The 19,313-nt window shown below is 31.8% G+C and overlaps 2 protein-coding genes and 1 long non-coding RNA gene across 4 annotated transcripts; 1 reads left to right on the top strand and 2 right to left on the bottom strand.

Annotated features, from left to right (window-relative positions):
- Nucleotides 1–3,790: 3,790 nt before the first annotated feature.
- On the bottom strand, nucleotides 3,791–4,455 carry LOC105795101 (classical arabinogalactan protein 1). The gene has a single exon (XM_012624572.2). The coding sequence runs from the start codon at nucleotides 4,357–4,359 to the stop codon at nucleotides 3,994–3,996; it is 366 nt and encodes a 121-aa protein (XP_012480026.1). The 5' UTR covers nucleotides 4,360–4,455; the 3' UTR covers nucleotides 3,791–3,993.
- An 824-nt stretch (nucleotides 4,456–5,279) lies between these two features.
- Nucleotides 5,280–9,799, bottom strand: LOC105795098 (bifunctional riboflavin biosynthesis protein RIBA 1, chloroplastic). Its single transcript, XM_012624569.2, has 7 exons — nucleotides 9,637–9,799; nucleotides 7,899–8,295; nucleotides 7,569–7,790; nucleotides 6,853–7,175; nucleotides 6,552–6,681; nucleotides 6,016–6,312; nucleotides 5,280–5,825 (listed from the first exon to the last, which is right to left on the bottom strand). Exons 1-7 carry the CDS (start codon nucleotides 9,687–9,689, stop codon nucleotides 5,565–5,567), a joined length of 1,683 nt encoding a protein of 560 aa, XP_012480023.1. The 5' UTR covers nucleotides 9,690–9,799; the 3' UTR covers nucleotides 5,280–5,564.
- A 5,904-nt stretch (nucleotides 9,800–15,703) lies between these two features.
- Nucleotides 15,704–17,180, top strand: LOC105795100 (uncharacterized). 2 transcript variants are annotated; one of them, XR_008194110.1, is made up of 4 exons: nucleotides 15,704–15,846; nucleotides 15,961–16,033; nucleotides 16,121–16,188; nucleotides 16,926–17,180. It is a non-coding gene; the product is annotated as an uncharacterized LOC105795100 (long non-coding RNA). The 2 variants fall into 2 exon arrangements; XR_008194109.1 differs by lacking the exon at nucleotides 16,926–17,180 and having other exon boundaries at nucleotides 16,121–16,360.
- Nucleotides 17,181–19,313: the final 2,133 nt, after the last annotated feature.

Raw genomic sequence — 19,313 nt, 5'->3', positions numbered from 1 at the left:
TCACTTGCTCACTGGGTTTAAAGATTATCCCCGAAAATTCAGTATTCATAAATACAAAAGGATACCTCAGAATTGCTACCTTAATCAACTAGAGTTCATTGTCCAAATATTCGACCCTCGGCCTTCGCCCCCACAGATTCCCCATCCTTCCACTTTTTTTTTAATAGGAATTTAGGTGACACAAATTATTCGAGATTTTTCATCATTGAGAACAATAGAGTAAAATTAATCTATATTTCCTTTAAGAATTAATTCTTATTTCAAGAAAAATTCTTCAATAATTCTTTAGCCAAACTGGGGTCAAAGATAAACAACATTATCTCCTCGTTGAAGAATTCCCAGTTTTACGTGACATGGGGTCACGTTTAACGTTCCAAGTTACAACATTGGGATACAAAACTTTCACAATTTCAATTCTGCTGTCCCCTTCTTTGAATCTCCTTTACCTCATTAAAATTAATATCATCGCCATAAAAGAAAATAATGGAATTAAGCAACAGGAAAAGAAAACACTAACTCAAATAAGACTTACCGCGTCCACCCCATCCTAATCAACAATCTACAATAATTTGTAAAAATCTCTAAAAGAATGAGTTGTTTTATTAGCACCCAACAGAAGGGCAAGCATTAAAATTGAGACTTCAACCACAAGCAATAGCAAACCATGATGCCAAATTCAGAAACATTCAATTAAGAGCAGTCACAATCGGACCACAAATTAAAACACAATACATCAGCTCAGCTGTGTTTAAGCATTTTTTATCTTCTTCAACATCATAGGAAATTTCATAGTATCAAATAAAAAATTAATCCTACAATTTTATATAAAATTTCTAGCTATTATATGTGTACCCTTTTCCTTCTTTTTTTTCACTCAAAATCCCTACATTACCATCATCTAACCGGCAGTCATTAGACCAATAACAATGGATATCCTGATCCAAAATCTCTGTTCAAAACGGCGCCGTTGTACGACAGCTGCTCTTGGAGTCGTCGTGATCGGCGACAGAGCAGGACCTGGCTTCTCGTTGGTAAGCAGCGACAACAAAGGAACAGGCGAAAGGTTTGGTGCCGGAGAAGTTGACGACGGTGAGGTTGACGAAGGTGGTGCTGATGCAGCAGGGATTGTGTCATTGTAGAAACCAAGAAAACCATTAAGAAAAAGCGACGAATGGTGGAATGAATCATCTTAATTGGAATATTAAACTAATGGTTATAGAAAATTGAGAAAAAAAGAGATTGAATTATGTTGGGAAAGTTGAAGAAGTTTGAGTGTTGACCAAATGCAATGATGATATGATGAAAAACCATAGGTTTATATAGAAGACGATGAAAAGTTGGGGGTAACATTTGAGACGAAGCTTCGAAAACATGATTTTTGAAGATTTTCAAAGGAAAAGACTGAGAAAATCCAATTTTCATTGAGGCGTGGAGGCTTTGATTTGGTTTTATGCGTGAACGTTAAGCTTCATCCATTTACTAAATTATGATTTATTCACTCAACTTTAAAACATTACAAAATGATCATTAAACTATTTAAAAGTTTTTATTTAAATGTTAAAATCGCTATTGTATGGCCGTCTTTGTTCGCATTGTTTTCACTAATCGAAAACTCTTCTTCCCCTTCAACTATTTTTTTTATGAAACATCATGAATCAACGAACCAAAATTTAAACCGTTTTATTCTTTGATTTCTAACATTGATTATCAGATTGACTTGGATCTAAGATATATTCTTCTACTTGTTGATGAGTACTGATCTACTATACCACTTGTTACTTAGAGCTCGCTAGCCGAATTTAAAAAAAAAATAAAACTTAACAGCCCAATTATTTAAATGAAAATTTTCGAATAATTCTGTAACTATTTTGTAATTTTTTAAAGTTGAACAATCAAAACGTAAATTTATTAATAATTTAGTGCCATTGAGTATAATTTTTTTCTATTATTAAATTAATCCCTTAAAATGAAATACATTTTTTTAATATTATTTATTATTTATAATGTTGGAATTTAAAATTTATTAGAAAACTCTAGGAATTTTGGTGGAAATTAAATGATTGAGCAGGTGTTGAAAACATGTGATGAAATGATATATGGAAACATCAAAATTCAAAGCGAAGATACAATGCATGTTCCCTCTCTACTTCCTCATTTGCTACCCTTTACACCAACAAAATAACATTATTATATTTTAAGTTTTAAAAAGAAAAAGAGGAGTGTTGTCAACGAGACGACGACGTCAAATGCACTCAATTTAGTGGAATCATTACAATTCTAAAAAAGTTTTAACTTCTACTATTACTCCATATGCTTTGTGAAAGTTGTAAATTTAGTCTATGGGTTTTTATTTGATCAATTTGAGTCTTTGTACTTTTCGAATTAGCCAATTTTAATCCCTATGTATTTTAAATTTTGAAATTTTATTCTGATTCAAACATTAATAGCGATTAAATATGTTTGGTTAATTTTAATTACTAATCATATACTATTCATCCAGTTGTCTATTTAGTCTATTTTCTCCACTTAGATCATTTTAAGTCCCTACAATTTTCAATCTTGAAATTTTCGTTTAACATAAATGACAGTTTTAATCAATTAACTAACATGACATGACATGGTGCATCGATTTTGGAAATAATATAATTTTATTTAATGAATTTAAAAATTATTATTTGGCAGGATTAAAATTTTAAAATGTTAAAAATACAAGAACTAAAATGACTAACTAAAAGTATAGTGATTAAATCTGCTTTTACTAAGTACGGTGACTAATAACAAAATTTAACCTTCTAAAAGATGCACTTGACTTGATCTGGACCACCGCGTTAGAAATCTTTAAAATAAAATTATTAAAATATATAAAATGTTAAAAGACAATTATAAAAATATTCAAATATTATTAAAAATATTAAAAATCAATAAATGGCAAATTAAGGTGACTAAATGATATTGGAGCATTTCAAAGAGAACTCACATTGTTGTTGCGCAACTAAGCATACTTCCTAATGGTCTTCGGTAAGTAAATTAATTAATATTAAAATGCTACTGATAACTTTTTTCATCGGACTTTTTTTTACCTCCATTTTGATCGAGAACAATAGCGCCTATCTAGAGGTGTTCATGGCCGGGGCGGCCCGGCCCGGCCCGACGGCCCGCCCGAAATATGGGAGGGTTTGGGTAAAAATATAGGCCCGAAATATGGGCTTGGGCAAAAAAATGAGGCCCGATTAAAAAACGGGCCGGGCCTCGGGCACCACTTTTTTGGCCCGGGCCCAGCCCGGCCCGGCCCAAATAATAAATATTTTTATTTTTATTTTTTATTTTTTAACTTTAAAATACTTTTAAAATACTTTTTTAAAATTTTTTTAATTTTAAATTTTTTTTAAATACTTTTTTTAATTTTTTTAATTTTAAAATTTTTTTAAAATACTTTTTTTAATTTTTATTTTAATTTTTAAAATAAATTTTTGGTATTTATTTAAAAAACGGGCCGGGCCGGGCCCGGGCTTATGAATTTTTTCCCGGGCTGGGCCTGGGCAAAATTCTAGGCCTATATTTTGGGCCGGGCCGGGCCTAGGACCCAGGCCGAAATTTTTTCTGGGCCCGGCCCGAACCCGGCCCGGCCCATGAACACCTCTACGCCTATCCCACGCTCCGATCATTGTTCGCGGAGATGACGAGTTGGCACCGTCGATGGGGACAGTGTTAATGTTACCATTTTTAAAAAATCAGATCACATTTAAGAATGCCAAAATCTTAAGATCTAAATATAGAATAAGAGGATTAATTCACAAATATAAATACTATTATATTATATACGAATACAGTAATTGAAATCGCAAGCATAATACATAATTCATAGGCAGTAATATAGGTAATTGTATAAATTTACCATTATATAAAGAACAAAATTTCAAAATAAAACTAAGGAGAATACATAAGCTAAATTTTATTTATACTATCATCGAGAGAAGGAAGATCTGGATATGCCTACAGTACCATAGCGACCATCAACACTCCAACCGCAACAGATCCAGCAGCACCAAACCTAACGGCACTATTCTCCGCTGGTCCCGGAGCTCCGGCAGGAGGTTCAGAAATTGACGTGGGACTGGCATTCGGTGACAGAGCAGAAGGAGATGGAGGTGACTCAACAGTTGCTGGAGACGGTGTAGTCGCTGACGGAACCTCCGACGGAGACGGAGCAGATATTGTAGGAGGTGAAGAGATCGGTGTCGGAGTAGATGACGGAGATTTCTTCGGCGAAGAAACAGGAGACGGCGTCGGAGATTGTGCTATAACGGAGCAAAAAAGCAATGCCAGCGTGATTAAGTAAACGAAACGAGAGAGAGCCATTGCCGTTAAAAGAAATGCAAAGAGGGATTTAAAATAATGGAGATTTTTAAATTTCTTCTTTTTTGCTTTAGTGTACGTACGAGGAAGAGGAAAGGACCCCGGGGGGCTTATATAGATAACAGGATTCAATAATAACCGTTGGATAGTTTCTATCACGGATCTCTAGGAAATCAAACGGTTGTCATTTGCTCTAGTAAGAGGGTTTGCTTTTGTGCTTTTATTGCTTTTGCTTTGGCCTTGACTGATTGGCTTTGGCTTCTTTACTACTTTGATTTTTTGTGCTTTTTAGTAACGACTACAAAGCACGGTCGTCGTTTGCATCTTGACCGTTGATGTGGGGCATTGTGATTAAATCTGAAGCGTTGAAGCTTCTGCTGAGTGGGTCTACATGTTTGAAACGGTCGAGAACCTGGAAGATCTAACGGTTCTGATCAACTGCGAAAGACAAGTACTGTACGGATCTACATGACACCACCTGGAAATAATATTTGAACGAATGATTTAAATTTGGATACTTGTAATTTCTTTGTATTGAAAATTTGAATTTTGAAGTTATAATTATTATCTTCCATGTAATTAGCAAATGTAGATAAATAATAAATGTAATTTTTTAAAAATTCAAATTCAAATAATTATAAATATATTAATTTTGATTTTCTCATGACACTAGTTTAATTTATTAAATCGATATCTTAGGTGATGCATTATAAATGATAAGTAAATAATTAAAATATTTTCAGGGCATATTTCAAAACTTGAATTTTAAAAATAGTATAAATTAAGTAATAAAATATTTAAAATTTGTTAATAATTTATTCAATTGAATTTGAAATTTTCACTATTAGTATATAAATACTTTTACATTCACCAAACATAAATTCTAGATTAAAATCCCATTGTGAAAATAAAAGCGAAGTACATGCTAAAAGCATTTTTCATTTTAAATTTTATTCATATAAAATTCGAATTACAACACTAACAAATGAGAGATGTTATTTAGAAAAAGAATGAATGGCAATGGCTCTTCCTTTTGTATAGGAAACCGAATCATATTTTCTACATGGAAGCATATGCCAAAGTGAATGCTTAAATCTTCATATTTTTAACCAAGTTCAGAGATGTGATGTATTGATGTCAATTTGTAGCAATGGATCATGTCAACGAGTTGCCTACTACATCTAAAAGCAAAGCAGCAGCAGCAGATTCTAGGATTCAGATGCAGTCGGAGCAACCGTGTTACCATTGCCGCCGATAATGAGACTGTTCAAACTGCCGTTAAAATCTAAGCCATATACGTGACCCATTTTAGCTCGTTTTGTTTCCAAGTATCTCTTATTCTCCCTTGTAATAGGAGTTAGTAGTGGAACCCTGCTTGCTATTGTTAATCCATAACCCTTGAGTCCACTGTACTTGGCCGGATTGTTAGTCATCAGTTTCATCGTTCGCACGCCAAGATCCCTCAGTATCTGCAAAGAAGAGTCGGAGGTTATGTTTTGCCAAACATTTTTGAGAGGTAAGAAATAAGTAAAATCCATCAGAGCAAATGGTTAAGCCCACAGGTGTAAACCAGGATTCGGATCCTTCTCGATTTATTATTTACCAAACTTTGTTTTTAATTCCATTCATTATTTCTTCGTTTTAGAATTAGATATATACCTGTGCGCCAATGCCATATTCTCTTGAATCAACGGGCAATCCAAGTTCCACATTTGCTTCGACTGTGTCACGACCAGCGTCCTGAAGATTATATGCACGAAGCTTGTGGCCCAAACCAATTCCCCTGCCTTCATGTCCACGAAGGTATACCAAAACACCCCTGCCAGCAGCCTCAATCTGTTTCATTGCAAGGCCAAGCTGATTCCCACAGTCACATCTAGCGGATCCAAATATGTCTCCCGTGAGGCATTCCGAGTGAACCCTCACAAGAATATCTTGCCCATCTCCAATCTCACCCTGTTTACACCGAAAAAAGAATCATGCAATATTCTTCAGAATGAATGCTTTTGATCTAAGAAAACCCAAAGTCTAAAAGAATATATAGAATGATGATACTTATGGAAATATAATAGGAAATGTGATGAAAATAGATTAAAACATTTCTGACTTGACTAACCATTAGGAAAGTATTTATACAGGATTTACAGATAATACGTGGAAGTGAAACTTCCTATAAGAATTTAATATGTCCTCACCTTAACCATTGCTATATGCTCAATCCCATCCAATATCGACCTGTAACAATGGGCGGTGAATGGCCCCCACATAGTTGGAATCCGTGCAGCACCAGCAAGCTCAATTAATTTATCCCTCTTTCTCCTATACCTGTCAAATCATAAGTAGCATTAGAAGTAGTCCTTTCCTTTATTGTTCTTCAAGGAATCAATAGACAATTGATAATAGTTTTGGCAAATTCAACCAATGCAACTTAACCATAGGCTGCATGAATGATATAAGTAGAAAGCACAGAGCTGGATATGATACTCATTTATTTACCTAATTAAATCAGCAATGGATATAATTTTCAAGTTCTCCCGCTCAGCAAATTGGCGAAGCTTTGGTAATCTAGCCATGGATCCATCATCATCTACAACCTCACAGAGAACTGCAACAGGGTCCAGTCCAGCTAGCACTGCTAGATCAACAGAAGCTTCTGTATGCCCAGCTCTTTTTAGGACACCACCTTCCCTATACTTCAGTGGGAAAATGTGACCCGGGCGGTTGAAGTCCTCAGGTTTGGATTCTCTAGAAGCAAGGGCCAATACTGTTGTTGCTCTATCATGAGCTGATACACCAGTTGTAGTACCGTGTTTTGCATCCTGCAAAATTGATTTTCATGGAACAGAAAAGTTGAGACCCATTGAAATTGTTCAACTATATAGTCTTGAAGCCATCTTTCTGGAACTAAAAGTCTAGAACCAACTAGTCCTCAGTCATACGTTGTTTAAAGTATTATAAAATGGTGTATACAAAACTGTTCTATGAGCTTAAAAAAAACTATAGGCAATCACGATCATAAATATCTTCCACGTATGTAACATTATCAGCATTCAGATTCAGCCCCCAGTAGCTGGCTATAATTTTCAAAGCATTAACAGTAAGAAACAATTAAGCCTGAAGCTTTAAGTTAGTATCATTGAAGGAACTTCTTTCCAAATAGAAAGTGAAATTACTCATGTATTTGGATATGGATATAAGACAAAATAACATACCACTGTAACTGTGAATGCAGTGCGGAGTTTCTCTTCATTCTCTCTTTGGTTCACCATCAAAGGAAGCTGCAACCTCTCCAGATCTTCCTCTAGCATGCTCACACAAACGATCCCAGTTCCATGCTTCACGATAAAGGCCATTGCTTCCGGTGTCGCCAACTCAGCTGCCATTATAAGATCTCCTTCATTCTCTCTGTCCTCATCATCTACAACCAATACCATCTGCAACATTAATTCAGATTAGTAAACGAAAGGACCAATATGCAGTAAAATAAAATACAAAAGTATTATCAGCTCAGGGAACAAAAAGAATCCAAGAAAACAACAAACCTTGCCCTGGCGAATGTCCTCGATTGCCTCAAGGATGGAAGCAAAACCTTCAGTTGGACGATCCAAATCAGAATCATCATTATTAATGGGAAAGCCATTACTTGTAGGAGCAGTATCGGCCGCAAGAGTTCCAAATGCTATTGCATCTTGTTGTGCTTCGATCCCTACCGATTTATCACGGAAGAGGGTACCATTTGTTGTAGCATCATTGCCATTCGAATAAGACAGGATGTTGCCTTCTCCAGATACAAGTGCAGCTCTAGTTTTGCCACCACTTTTAATAACAAAGGATGATCTACTATCCAACCGCGTCAAGGCCAAATCAGGTAAGCAGCCATTTGTTAAGAATAGATTTGTGCTGTGCAATCCATTAAAGAATTTGAAACTTTTGGATGACCTGAGCAGAAAGATAGTTGAATAAGAATTTCCAACAATCAAACTGTACTGATAATTGTAAAGACTGCATACAACATTGATAATGCATTAAACATCAATCACTTGGGGTGCGTCCGGACAAAATCCCCCCAAATATTTTCTTTGAACAAACTCTAGCAACTTCAGGCAGAAATTCAGCATTATTAGAATCTGATAAACATACCCAAAAAAGTTACCTTAAAAATAGTATGTAGATATGAGTGGAATGATCTGATGATTGCTTATCAAATTGATCAAATGTGAAATAGCAGCAAAAACAAATAAGTGTTGTATAGGTTATTCTTTTGTTTGGTTTACTAAAGTTGTACCTTTTATTTCTTTCTAGTTCTAGCCGTTTATTGAACACTAAATACAAAGGCATTTATCATTCAAAGAATTCGTAAATAACATTGCCACATTGCTTTCCAGCCAAGGCTAAATTTTTATGTAAAGACAGGACATTTTTGACAAAATGGCTAAATTTTTAAGTTAATAGGTAACAATCTCTGGTTGCGAGGTATGGGACTTGGATAGCACTTTAGAAAGTATAAGATTCCCTTGTGCATTTATACAAACTTAGGCTCTCCTACCCTAATAGCTAGCTTTTCAGGTGCAATCCGCCAAACATTCACCGTATCTCTCAGTGGCTAATAAGCAACACTTGCGATGAGCTCAACATTGCAATGTCTGATCGAGGTTCAAATAAATAAAACTAGTGTCATCTGCCGCTCTGATGGTATTACCGGAATTACAGCATTTGTCGAGGTTAGATTAAGCCAGCGTAGAGTCAACCACCGTAAACACCAAAACTGCAAAAAAGCTTGGCGGACTAAAATATGCCTAATGGTAAGATATAGGACAAAGCGTGATGAACTAGTATATACCTAATCCCAAGGTATAGGACTTGGATCTCGCATAAAGTACGGAATTTCCTTAAGAATATGGACCTAGGCTCTCTGATCCTAACGCCTAACTTTTGGGTGAGATTCTTCAAAGTTTCATATCACCGGCCATCGGAAACCTTGAGTCGTTTAAAATAAAAGTCAACGACCAATCAAAATAAAAGTGAAAGACCAAATCCAATATAACCAAAGCGTCTGTATCAGATCGAAACGGAACAATTACTCCATAAAAATAAAAGTTGACATTTGATTCAAAATTTGATAGGAAAACCAAATAATAGAAGGAATCCATATTGGAGCAAAAAAAAGAAATGCCAAAGAGAATACATAAGAAACCTAACTTACTTAAAAAAAAAGAGTGAGAATTTTAAATACAAACTATTAGAGCCAAACCCGTAAAAGAAACAGACAAGAGAGCTTACCGAAGACGAGAAAGAGCTGCAGTTGAAGGAGAAGATACGTTGAAAGAAGCCATTAGCAGCCAAACGAAGAAGCTAAAAGAAATTTAATGGGAGGAATTTCGGTATTGTAATTTTAAAGGTTTGGTCCTCCACTTTTTTGTTTATATGTATATATTTATAGAGGGTGCGATGGGAAGGAAGTAAAATGGAAGGTAATTCACGAAACAGCGGCGAATTGTCGTTGTCTAGTTGTGGTCTCATCCCTTACCCGCGGGTGAGCTAATGACAGCTTAATTCTTTTCAAATTCGTGTAACTTTTTTTTTATGTTAAATTTCCTTATTTTTTATTTTAATAGTTCATGTAAAATAGAGATAAATCAACATACTGTCTACATTCAATAAAATAATAATAATATTTAGTCCACAAATTTAGAGTACAAATCTCAAACTTATACATGAACTTGATTTAATGTCTAATTGTATACATGAACTTTAATTTGATGCAATTATACACGAGGTTCAAATGTATACTTAAAACTTTAATTTTGACATAATCATATACATTTAAATAAATAAATATATCAATTTATTTTTATATTTGATAAATATAATTATTTATGTATACAATATATAAATATAAAATGACTTTATATCAATAATTGTATTAATAATTTACAATAATTGGATCAAATCAAAATTTCATGTATAAAAAGTACACAAAATCAAAGTTCATGTATACATTTGTACATTAAACCATGGTACATATACAGTTTTGAGATTTGTCCCATAAATTTAGTATTTTTTTCTAATTTGGTTAATGAATATTTTTGTTCATACTAATCCAGAACTTGACAATTCTTCTCAATTTTGATATCCAACCGTTAAGGTATGATTATGTGGCATTCGAGATTGTGTCATATCATCACTTAAAAATTCTTAAAATATATATAATTGAAAAATATATTTTTTAAAAAATAATGATGTGACATAATATCAAATTATAACACCATCGTACCTTAACGGAATCTAAATTCATAGACCAGTTTGAAAAATCTATCAAATTCTAAAATTAATATGAAATAAAAAAAATATTCAAAGGACAATCTAAACAAAGTTACCAAGTATTTAAGGTGTTAGTAAAGACTTGTTAATCAATTCCCCAAATGTGTGTTATGTATATTTTTTATAATTTATTTTCTTTCACTAATATTATATTTAAGTGTATAATTAAATTTATACCTGAGTCAATTAAACACTTATTTAATTGAGAAATGACTAAAAATTCGTTTTTTCTTTCAAAATAATAAATTTTAATTTGAACATAGAGCACTACGATGATTTAAGCCTCAACTTCTTTCACTAATACTTTTTTTGTCCACAAAATTCCAAGTCAATACCTTACTTAATAGACATCGAATTATTTATCGCACCGCAATTTCCTTGAACTCTTTTTAAGTGAGATTAGAAATCAGTTCCAATTGTTGAAATAGGAATTTTATCACTATTGTTTAAATACAACCTGTCATTTATAACAACTTTTCACTTATAAAAGTAACATCCATAATTATGAAGTATTTTATTTATTAAATTAATTCTCTACAACAATATATTGCCTGAAATTTTAAGTAAAATTACAACTATTTCATATAATCAACCCTATTAATTATAATTTATTCAATTAAAATAATGTTAATTAAAATATTATTTCAATAAAGTACTTAAATTTTATATGAAAAATATATTAATATTTTTATTAAATAAAATAATATTCAATGAGTGGAATTAAAAGAAATTAATTTCATAGACTATTAAGTTTCCTAGTTAAATATTTTATTACGAAAATGGAATATCATAAACTTATAAATTGATTACTTGAATTTAGTAACTCATGATAAATTAATTACTTTAATTTGATAACTAATACTAATTAATTGGACTTGTTAGATTTATGAACTCCGTAATTAGTCAAGTGAAAGAATGTAAAATAAAAGACGTAATGATGCATGCACCCGATGTACGTATTTTAATTTTGTTGATTTGCTTCCCATTTTTTCTTTTGGTAGAAAATGACAGCATTAAGCAATTATAATAGATAAGCCATAATTAAGAGGAAATAGATCCATTGTGATCTCTTCCCAACAAGCTCATAACCAAAGTTGGTGGGGCTCTAAATAAATGTATCATAGAACTATCTGTATCAGCACATTCAGTCATGTGATCTGCAACACCATCAAGAGTTCTTGGGATATGCCCAATAAGAATCTTCCATTTCCGACACAATACTTGATGTAACAATCGTAGTTCCACTTTTTCTTTTTTGAATATAATTCTCATTTTCTTAATTTGATAGAATTTCACAATATGAATTCTATGATAACTTTACAACAAATGACTCTCTATAATAGTGTGTTGTCATAGGTAAAATATTAGCAGATAAATGAAATTGTTATAGAGAAGGTTGATAGTATATAAAATAGAGGATGTGCATATTATATTAATTAATCGTGGTAACTATCTTGTATCATGCCCGATTGAATTACAATCCAATCTTTTCTTTATTTCAAATGCAGTCATGAATAAACCCAATTTAATAATTTCTTTATTGTTTAAATAATATTAAAATACTTTTTATTCAACTAAGAAAAAATTATTAAATGAGTCAAAATTTTAAAATAAGATATATGTTATATTAAATATGTTTAAATATATAATTATCCATTATATTATTCATCTATGTTGAATATGGAGAAATTATTTTATAAACTTTTCTTACCACATCATTAATTGTTCCATTCTAATTATTTACTGACATTTCAACAATTTTTTCATGTCATTAGCACATAGTTTTGCTAATTTTTTTCCTCTGAACCCCAAACCCAAATTTTTGAACTGTGAACTCTAACATTGAATCATGAACCTCGAACACAAACCTCAAAGTTTAAGGTTCAATGCTTGAGGTTTGAGGTCAATTTTAAGGCTTAGAGTTTGCGATCGAGACTCGCGATCTGGGTTTCGAGATTCTAGGTTTGATGCCTAGAATTTAGGGTTCAAGATTCTTAGTTCGGGTTTGAGGTTTAGGATTTAGGATTCGAGATTCGAGGTTTAAAATCCACGATTCATGATTTGAGGGTCGGGGATCACAATTCAGGGTTAAGAATTCTTGGTTTAGGACTCGGGATAAAAAAAGTCGTCTAAATTATATGTCAATAACATAGAAAAAATTACTAAAATATTATTAAATAAAAAATATCATTGATAATATTGCGAGAAGAGTGTATAAAATAAATGCGTAAAAACATGTCATATATAGATAAGATTAATAATAATAAATAGTGTCATTGGCCCACTTGAAGATTGAGACGTGTAGCATCATCACCATTCACCAGTCAGCCCACCAACCCAACAGATTAATAAAAATAAAAAAATGCGGCAGGTTGGAAATACTGAATTCATGGCTGACGTTCTCCATTGAATATTACACAATTCCAATAAAATTAAGATTATTCAAATTAAATCAGTATTTAGGGTATTTATACATTTTGGTACCTGAATTATCTTCAAAGTTCATATTGGTACTTAATATTTTTTTTCAATTAGGTATCTAAACTTAGCATCAATGTTTAATTTGGTATCTAAACTATTTTTTACCCAATTAAGTACCTGAACTTGCCTTCATAGTTTAAATTACTTCAAATAACTAACTACTAATTTCGACAAGAAGAGTACCAATTTAAATCAAAAAGCCAAGTTCATATATCTATTTGGACCTAAAAAAGCCTTAGACACCAATTTGAATCATGAAGCAAAGCTTAGGTACTAAAATAAATATTTACCCTAGATTGTTTTTATGTTATAAAAATAATATAATTATTAATTATAAAAATATATTTAAAAACTATAAAATAAAATCATTTTATTAAAAATAAAGCTAATATTAATATAAAAATCAAGCCTTCGAATCTAAAGGCGGCTGTTGAACTCCGCCCTACCTTCTTCTTCGAAGCATCTTAAAAATATTATGTTGACTGCTCCTTTTTTTTTCACATAGCCAGCCATCATTTTTGTGGTTGACTTTTACCGTTGACAAATGACCTTTGAAATGTTTGAACATTATCGGTTTTAATTCTTGATTTTTTTAACACAATTAAGAATTATCAAACTAATAAATTAAAATATAGGGTAAACTATTAAAATAGTCATTTTTGTTTGCCTCAAGTTATAGTTTAGTCACTTATGTTTAAAATATTACGTTTTAGTCACTTACGTTATCGTGTTGTAACATTTTAGCTACTAAACCGTTAATTTTTGTTAATAGTGTAACCGTAAACTGACTGGCATGTTAAATCATCATTTCAAACAAAAAATTTAGGTTAAATTCTAAAATGGGTCCTTATATATTTTCATTTTGAGCAATTTGGCTTTTTTTTTCTTTTATGTTCTTTTAACTTTCCTATTCTCTTCTGCTTGTCCCTCTGTTTTCCTCCATTCATAATTTATTTTAATGTAGCTTTTCTATGTTTTCTATTTGTTAAAACTAGTTTACAAGCTCGCCTCACTCAAAAAAATAAAAGTATAGGGACTAGTTTTAACAAATGAAAAACATAAAAAAGCTATGTTAAAAGAAATGGAGAAGGGAGGAAAACAGAGGGAGAAATAGAAGAAATGAAAAATAAAAAAGAAGTTAAAAGAATATAAAAGAAAAAATTAAATTGCTCAAAACGAAAAAGATATAGGAACCGATTGTATAATTTTTTTGTTTGAAATGATGATTTAACGTGTCACGTCAGCTTACCATTACAACATTAACGACAATTAACGGCTCAGTGACTAAAATGTTATAATGCGATAACGTAAGTGACTAAAACGTAACATTTCAAACATAAATAACTAAAATATAACTTAAGGTAAACAAAAGTGACTATTTTAATTGTTTACCCTAAAATATATCATATATATACATAACTTACATGTTATTTATTTGTATAGATTTAATAAAAATATTGTTTTTTTAATATAAGGTCAAAGCTAACTATAAACTCTTTATTGATTTTGAATGATAACTTACAAAATATAGTAAAGGAAAACAGAAAAAGATTGTATGGAAAAAATTATATTTTCGCCCAATATCTTAATTAATTCTTAAATTGTGATTTTTATGACACTATTTGTCCATAAATTGTCTTGAACAAGTTTGTGAAGTGTTATTTGTTTTGGAGTAGATGAATTTCTTAATGAGTTGGTATTGTCCTCGGTCAAGTCGAGTCAGGGTTTGGTCTCTCGATTCTGACATGAAACACTAATGCTTGAGACAAGGTTCACAAAGTGAAAGTGCTATGAGCTCAAATCCTACTATTTGCAGATGTTCACGTCCTTTTGATAGGTGACCAACGGATACCTCACATGTTGGATTAAAATCTTCAATTATGAGCACATATGTATAATGTATAATGCTATTATAAAGTGTGATACAAGATTAAATGACCAATTATGTTATAAGTGTCATATGTATTAAAGTGTTATGGAAATAATATTTAGATGCCATAAGTTGTATTTATAATTTGATGAGGGCCAAATTAACCAAAAATTGATTTAATAATCGTTATTTAGAGAGGTAATGGTTCCCAAGAAATAGGGTTATCTATTATATTTTTTCGAAGATAAAAAATTGTAAGATCTAAACAAATTTCAATGAATCGATGTTCGTGCACGCTTCGTATCTAGTTTTATTTATGATCTATTCTTGATGATTTTATATGAGAGATCCCGATTTATTAAATTTTGTATAATATTTTAACGATTCTAACATCAAATCCTCTTAAGTACTTAATTTATTAAGAGTTATATCAACTTCAAATGAAGAAACACTATGTAAACCTAAAAAAAAAAAGAGAAATCGACCCCTCTACAAGTAGTATGTCTCTTTCATATGTCGTTCTTTGATGATTTTCTTTTGGTTCATTTTCTTTGATGTTTGACCGATATTCTTATTATTTGGTAAATAATTGGCTGCTGCCATTAATGCATGTAATAATAATAAATTATTCATACGGCAGCAATTATTGCCCATCTAAACCCACTAAAAGAACAGCTGAAAGTAACCATCGGATAGAGGAAATGGAACCCAAGGCAACCAAGAAGAACTTTGAGTCATAGGCTTCAACAAGGAAGGGACCATCTTCGACCCACATGCACCAAGGCTAAGGTGCTGTCGCAGCATCAGTTTCGGCAAAGGTAAAAATGGCTGTTGATTGCTTGTTTTTCAGATCCCCTTATTGCCCACATATTTAGTCACTAACGCTCTTTTGAATCTCTCTCTGTGGACAATGTCGATGTGCTCCAAAACAGGATCACCAAGTCTCCAACAGCATGCAGAGGGCATCCTTCTGAAACTGGGACATGACGGCGTCGGCATAGGTCGGTAAGTAACTGTTGAACCTTCACCATGCCACCAGTTTAACCTTGGTCGATAAATTATTATCCCACAAGCTATGAAAATTTTGTGTAGATGCATGTTGAGTATGGGATATGCTGGTGGTGGCCGAGGGTAAGCACTCAGCACCTTGGCCCGAAATGGTAAAATATCATATAATAGTAAATTTGCACTTTGAGTACCTCAGAATTTATAATTTAATTTTGATCTCTCATAAAAAAAATTTCTGATTACTCCCCTAGAGTATAATGGTCATTCGCCACTATCACGATGCTGCCAAAAATTTATAATTTCTTTCTTTTTATATAATTTTTAATAAATTTTCTATATTTTTATCTTTTATGATAAATTTATAATAATTTTAATTTTTAAAGAGTTTTCTATATTTTTAAAATTATCTTTTTCTATTTTTAATAAATTTCTATATATATATTTTTATCATTTATAATAATTGATAATAAAATTTAATAATATTTTATATTTTATATTTTTGATAAATTTTTATTTTTAATATTTTCTGTATTTTCTATATTTTATAATAAATTTTAGTAATTTTTATATTTTTATAAAATTTAAAATTTTTCTATACGTTTTCATAAATTTTAATATTTTTCTATATTTTATTTTTCAAATAAATTTTCTGTACTTCTAAACCCTTGTGTGGCTCAGTTTGGTCCATTTCATATTTTCTCATTAATGAAGCAAATCTTAAACCCTATCGAAATGGAGATAAAAAAAGCCCATATCTCAAGTTTTTTCTTTTTTCAGATTGTGTTATCTGAAATTGGGCCTTAGGAGCCTGTTGTTTTGTTGCCTAAAGTTATGGAGATCAAAATTTTACTTAAATTTGACAACTAATTTTCGAGATTATTGGTCAAAGGAATCCAGAGTCTTCTTCAGATGATGTTTGTCTAGAGCATGTTTATCGGGAGGCAAATGATGTAGCCGATCCATTGTCTAATAATGCGAAAACAAGGGAGCTTGGATACCATTTCTTCAATGAACCTCCAGAAAAAAGCTAAGTCTGATTTACATGGATAATTAGGCAGTAGCCATTGTTGTTTTCCTCTATTATGTATATAAAAAAAATTATATACCTAAATACAAAATTCTTTTATTGATATTGTTTACATAAGACTTGGGTTTCAATAACAGTTCATACCGGTTGTGCCGAAAGTCGTAGACAGAGGTTTCAGTAACAATCCTTTTATGGATGGGTTATTTATAGGCTCCTCCTCAGGGTTCTCGAGTCTTTATTTAAAGGTCCCTTTTTTTTCTTCCATTGGAAGTAGGTTTTAATGTCACCATATGATGTCCGCAGCAAAGGCTTTACAATGGGCGACGCCATATTTACTTATGGTCAAAGTGATTACCTAACAAATATTTTAAGATGTATAACTTTTTTATAGTACACGACAATGAAATAGAAACCATTTAGGGAATTGGGCCGATTTTTAAGAAATTTAAGAAAATAGATCAATTTTGGGAGTATCAGTATATAGGTGGTGTAAGTACGTGTTACTGGATGCGTCTTCGTTTCTGTGAGCATCTGTCAAGTAAGTAACATTAGGTTTAATTAGGGCTATTAGATAAAAAAAAAAGGAAAACATACGACTGTCATATTAAAATTTTAATGATTTTAATCCTGATAATCCTGAGATAACTTGTCAGTTTTAAGTTTTTCTTAAACTCGTTTTGTCTCTTCCATCAGATGACAAAGTCTTCATGTAAAATGGATGTTGGGAATTCTAGGCTGAATTTTTAAAAAAAAGGCTACTCGTTAGAAACTTTTTTTTATTATTTGTGTAGTCATATCCGATCTTTTCAAACATTTTGAAAAATGTTTCATATTATGTGGTAGAGTTTTCGTATAAAATGAAGATGATCTGGCAAGGGTTCCAAAGTTAAATTTCAAGCAAAAGATTTGCATGTTGAGAAGAAGGCTGTTGATATTAAATATTTTAAATTGTTTTATTAATTTGCTTAAACAAAGGTCATATTTGTTGCAGCGAAAGTTGGAAAATCAACCTAACAAACTAAATTAGTTCAAGTAAGTAAATAATTATTTGACGTTGTTATCTTGCTTAAATTTGGTTAATAATTATTTGTTTTTTCTATAATATTATCATTTTTATTTTTTATTAAATATGTGAAACAATTTTATTTTTTTTTTGGCAAAGATGAGTAAAAAATTAAAATTAACTACAACGATCAAACTTTTTACATTGACATCGAAGTCATTTTTGTTTTTGCCCAATCTACAGATTTAGCTTTCAACAAAAGTATCAAATTGAACAAACTTCCATCAATAATTAGAAGAAAAGCCTCGGATTCAATCTAGAGGAGAATTTCAAGCTTGAAATATAGATACCTAATGTCAATGATCCTTGTATGATATGATACATTTAAGCTAAATGGCAACACGAATGTCGAGTTAATGCTTAATGTGCATTGCTCAACTGGGAACGTTGTAGTAAAGTTATATGCCCAATTTGTCGATGTAGAGGAAGATGGTCCGAGTTCATCAACAATTCCAATTAATACGCTTAAGGTTTTGGCTAGGAATAAGAAGCAAAAAATCCAACAACACGGTTGTGCGATAGTTTCACAGCATTGTTGAAAAGCTCGTATTAGGGAATGCCGGAATCACCAATGGGAAGATATTCCTCGATTGAAGCCTTCGGTTGCAACTTTGGTGTACCATCAAAGTTAGTTGTAACCCGAACACGAAGATCCCGACACGACATACTATAAGCACCTTTGATTTCGACATCAATATGTTGATGTCCTATGTTGGAAACCCTTATGCGGGTGAGCCATAAAGTTATATGAGAGGACATTTGTAAGTAATATTGGTTTTAATGGAGGGTTGTAGAAAATATATGATGTTCTCATTACCATTGGCACTTGTGAAGGGACATCTATTCTGGTACATTATAACAAAGAGGAAGTAAAAGTGATAAAACCGATAATGATCTAGTTTAGGACTCTGACTATGATGATTCAAAAATTACATTATTTTTGAACCAGAGACCATTCTTACTAAACCATATTTTACAGCGTATGAACCTCCACCCCACATGCTTATTGTTGACATTGATGCTCAACATAAGGTAGAATTTTTAGAATTGTTTCATAGAAGATCGGGCCATACAAGTTTTTCTACCAATTTTGGTAATTTACAAGTTGGAGCGAAGTTTTCCTCCAAAGATGTTATTGTTGCAGTAAAGCAATATAATATAAAGTATGGAGTCAATTTTCATGTTAA

The sequence above is a fragment of the Gossypium raimondii genome, chromosome 3 (genome assembly GCF_025698545.1).
Source record: "Gossypium raimondii isolate GPD5lz chromosome 3, ASM2569854v1, whole genome shotgun sequence".
In the NCBI taxonomy this organism is placed as follows: domain Eukaryota; kingdom Viridiplantae; phylum Streptophyta; class Magnoliopsida; order Malvales; family Malvaceae; genus Gossypium; species Gossypium raimondii.
The sequence above is the reverse complement of the archived record's forward strand: the minus strand, read 5'-3'. Positions and strand labels throughout refer to the sequence as shown.